Source organism: Gekko japonicus, unplaced genomic scaffold, assembly GCF_001447785.1.
Source record: "Gekko japonicus isolate JY-2015 unplaced genomic scaffold, Gekko_japonicus_V1.1 scaffold1255, whole genome shotgun sequence".
Taxonomy (NCBI): Eukaryota; Metazoa; Chordata; class Lepidosauria; order Squamata; family Gekkonidae; genus Gekko; species Gekko japonicus.
In genome coordinates, this window is record NW_015173164.1 from 51,463 (window position 1) to 55,305 (window position 3,843).

The 3,843-nt window shown below is 42.7% G+C and overlaps 1 protein-coding gene across 1 annotated transcript in view; it reads right to left on the reverse strand.

Annotated features, from left to right (window-relative positions):
* The window catches only part of LOC107119877 (keratin, type I cytoskeletal 10-like), a 10,496-nt gene extending 8,106 nt beyond the window's left edge, over window positions 1–2,390 (reverse strand). Inside the window, exon 1 of the mRNA XM_015422493.1 lies at window positions 1,587–2,390. Coding sequence (XP_015277979.1) covers window positions 1,587–2,324 — 738 coding nt within the window. The 5' untranslated portion in view covers window positions 2,325–2,390. The remainder of the gene's footprint in view (window positions 1–1,586) is intronic.
* Window positions 2,391–3,843: the final 1,453 nt, after the last annotated feature.

A 3,843-nucleotide genomic window follows, 5' to 3' on the forward strand; every position in this document is an offset into this window, starting at 1 on the left:
CAGCAACCAGCTGGAATAAAAGAAGGGAAACAGTTGGCATTCAATACCTTTGGCTGCTCCAAGATGACCACAGCAGAGCGGAACACCATAGATATGTAGACTGACTTGTCAGCTAGGCTTGTTTTCTGAACTTCAGGTGTTTGACATTCATCCATTTGCACTGATGGGGGAGGGCCAGAGAACACAGTGCATACTGATGGCAAGAATAATGTTGGGGTGTATACTTAAAAGACTGTAGCATGAGTTGATTAACTGCTTCAGTGAAGTATTTTAGAGGCTGGATGATCTTCAACTGTAGCTTATCTACTGATGAGATGGTTTGTTTCAGACACAAGCAATGATTTCTTCCTGCTAGAAATTATGGAACTTTCCCAGACTCATCATGGCTCATAATCCACACCCCGAAAGGTGGGTCAGAATTACTATTTCCTGTAATGTACTAGCTCGGGGTAGTTGTGTGGAAACTTACGTGACGATTACTGCAGCATGTCTGCTCCCCTTTCCACTTAATCAGTTCAATGGACTTGAAATACTGTACACTGTACACTAAATCCAAACTTCTGCACTTGGATTTACCAGCCATAGCATGTATGTGGTGAAATAATGCCCAAGGTATATTTGAGCAAGTAATTGTATCTACCAATCCCTGAGCAAGTCCATTCAGCTATTACAAACTATCAAAATTAGGTATCCCCAAATAAGACTGGTTGTGGTTTCATTGCATCACATCTCATGATATCATGGTAGCCTTAGCTCACACAAACAGCAGACGAGTGTGTCTGTCTGTACTGTACCACTTCAGATTGCAGGACGGAACTCATCTGAAGTGGTGTTCCACCATGTACTTGCATACAGACATCAGGGGAGCCCTGTTGGTAGACCTCCTGGTGGCCCTTGGGGTTTGACCACTGTGTGACACAGATGGAATGAAGCTGATGTGATAGAATAAGAGCATAAGACATAAGAGAAGCCATACTGGATCCAGCCAATGGCCTATCCAACATGGCTTCTCTTATGTTCTTATTCTATCAGTCAGTCTCATTCCATCTGAAGTACTACAAGTAAGACACAGACTTGCTTTCTCATCTTCTGTTTGTGAAAATGAGTCTGCATTAACAGTATATGGTGGAAAAGTTCAGCCATTACTGGAACCTAGGAGCTCCGGTTTAATGGGATGTTAGCAGTTTGAGAGTAAATTGGACAGAGTATCCTTTTCCCCAGTTTTACCAGTTTCACTGAAGATCCCACACTGGTTGCTTATTTTTTACTCTCATTGCCTTTTTTTTTTTAAACTGTGCAGTGAATTACCTGAAGAATACTGTTCTCAATGAAATCTCATCACCAAAGGTAGTTTTAAATCACTCAGTTGCATTACAAACGATGTTCTCAGCACACAAATACTATATAAGCCTTTCTTTTATTATTGTGACTGAGCAAGTATTGGGATAGCAATGAGCTTTTAAAATACTTGCATTCCGTCCTAAGCATTAAACGTGCACATTTTTATAGTACATTAAATAATGCCAGTTAAATGTTACTCTGACGACATAGTGAAGCCCAAATATCTAAAGTTCTGTAGTATCTACCTCATTGTAGAGCTGATCAATTTGTTGATAGTAGCCACTGTAGTCCCTTGGTGAGCTAGGTTGTCCGTGCTTCTGGTACCACTCTCGGATTAAGATCTCCAGCTGATTGTTTTCTTCTTCCAGGCCTTTTACCTTGTCCATGTAAGAAGCCAGGCGGTCATTAAGGTTCTGCATGGTGGACTTTTCATTGTTGGAGAGAAGGCCACTGTCACCGAAGCCACCTCCACCAAAACTACCACTACTGAATCCTCCACCACCCATGCTACCACCACCAAAGCCACCGCCAAGTCCACCACCAAGTCCACCACCACCCATGCCATAACCACCACCACCACCACCATAGCCAAGTCCACCACCATAACCTAGTCCCCCACCATAGCCAGCCCCGCCACCATAGGTGCTTCCGCCACCATAGCTGCCACCATAGGAGATTCTCCCTCTGCTGATTCTTCCACAGCTGCCACTGCTGAATCCACCCCCTCCACCATAAGTCCTGGAACCTCCACCAAAGCTTCTTCCAGAATATCCTCTTGAGGATCCTGAGGATGAACCTCTAATTTTGATACTTCCACCACCTCCACTGCTGATGCCTCCACCACCAATACTTCCGCCGCTCATGCCTCCACCACCACCAATACAACTTCCGCCACTCACAGCACCACCACCACCACCACCACCACTACTTATGCTAACTCTGCCACCACTGCCCTTTGAGGATCCTTTGACACCGTAACTCATAATGAAAGATGTTTAGAATCCAAAACCCACAAAAGCCCCAGTTTAGCGGTACAGCCTGGAATTTGGGATCAGACTGCAAATGCTTTCTCCCAGCTGATCCTTATTTATACCTTTCATCATGGGAGTTGCCACTAAGGGTGTTCCTGGTCCTTCCCAAGGCGTTTGCCAATCCTATTGTTTATGCCAAAATGATTTGCCAAAGGGGTTTTTTCCTATGTCTTCAAAGGTAATCAAGTACATACCTGGGTTTTGTCACTCTCAAGGTGTTTTAGTTCAGATAATGCATTGCTGTGATATACAGGTGCATCTTCACTTTTCCCCCCCTTTTCCTTTCATCTTGCACACTCAAGTTGTAACCTATTCAATTTCCAGCATTTCAGTGCACTATTCATAATGCTTAGGTAGGAAAGAAAAATACACCACAAACTACAAATGAAAGGAGAAAATAAGGTAAGAAGTTCTTCTGAAAGAACTCAATTGTGAACTTGTGGATCTCCTGACAAAAATATGTAATCTCTCCTTAAAATCAGCCTCCATTCCTGAGGACTGGAAGGTAGCTAATGTCACTCCCATCTTTAAAAAGGGTTCCAGAAGAGATCCGGGAAATTACAGGCCAGTCAGTCTGACGTCGATACCGGGTAAATTGGTGGAAACCATTATTAAGGAAAGAATTAGTAGGCACATAGATGAACAAAACCTATTGAGGCAGACTCAACATGGGTTCTGTAAGGGAAGATCTTGTCTCACTAACCTATTAGTGTTCTTTGAGGGGGTGAACAAACATGTGGACAAGGGGGATCCAATAGATATTATTGCCTGATCCAACATTGGCATCTCTTAGGTACCCCCCCCCCCGAAAAAAAAGCAAAATGAATGAATGCTCATTGGAAAGTTCATGGGCAATTTAAAATGAATGGTTTTTTAATCATTTCATACTGCTAGAAAGGACAACAACAAAATGATACATCGTCTACCTCATCAGTTTCATGACCCCCCCCCCAGATAATTTTTTCTTTGCGTGTTTTGTATGCACCTTGGAAGAAGGCCCTTGCAACCAACTTTCCACTCCAAAATTCAAAACCATCTTCTTAAAAAATCTACAACCCAGGAAAGAGCATATGACAATTAATTAAAGGGGGGGGTCTTATGAAAAGAAGTATGGAGTGACAGGCTGCTCTTCTTGCCTCAAGCGTCTGATGTTCTTGCCTCAAGCTTCTTGCCTCAAGCTTCTAATGTTCACGGATTAATTGTGGAATGACGTGACCTTGTGGCATATTTTCAGGCTCCACAAGGAAGCTTGCTGGCCCAAGAGAAACAGCCCAACAGTTGGTTAAGATGTACAATTAGGCATATTGCATACAGGGTTTATGAAAATGTGACTAAGCATGGAACAGCAAGTGTAAAGCAGGGAAAGAATGTGTTTTTAATTAACAAAGGAACTTGGTGGTTTGTTTGTGTTGTTTGTTAATGCATAGAAAATTAGAAAAAAAATATTGTGAAGTGAGAATCATATTTGGCC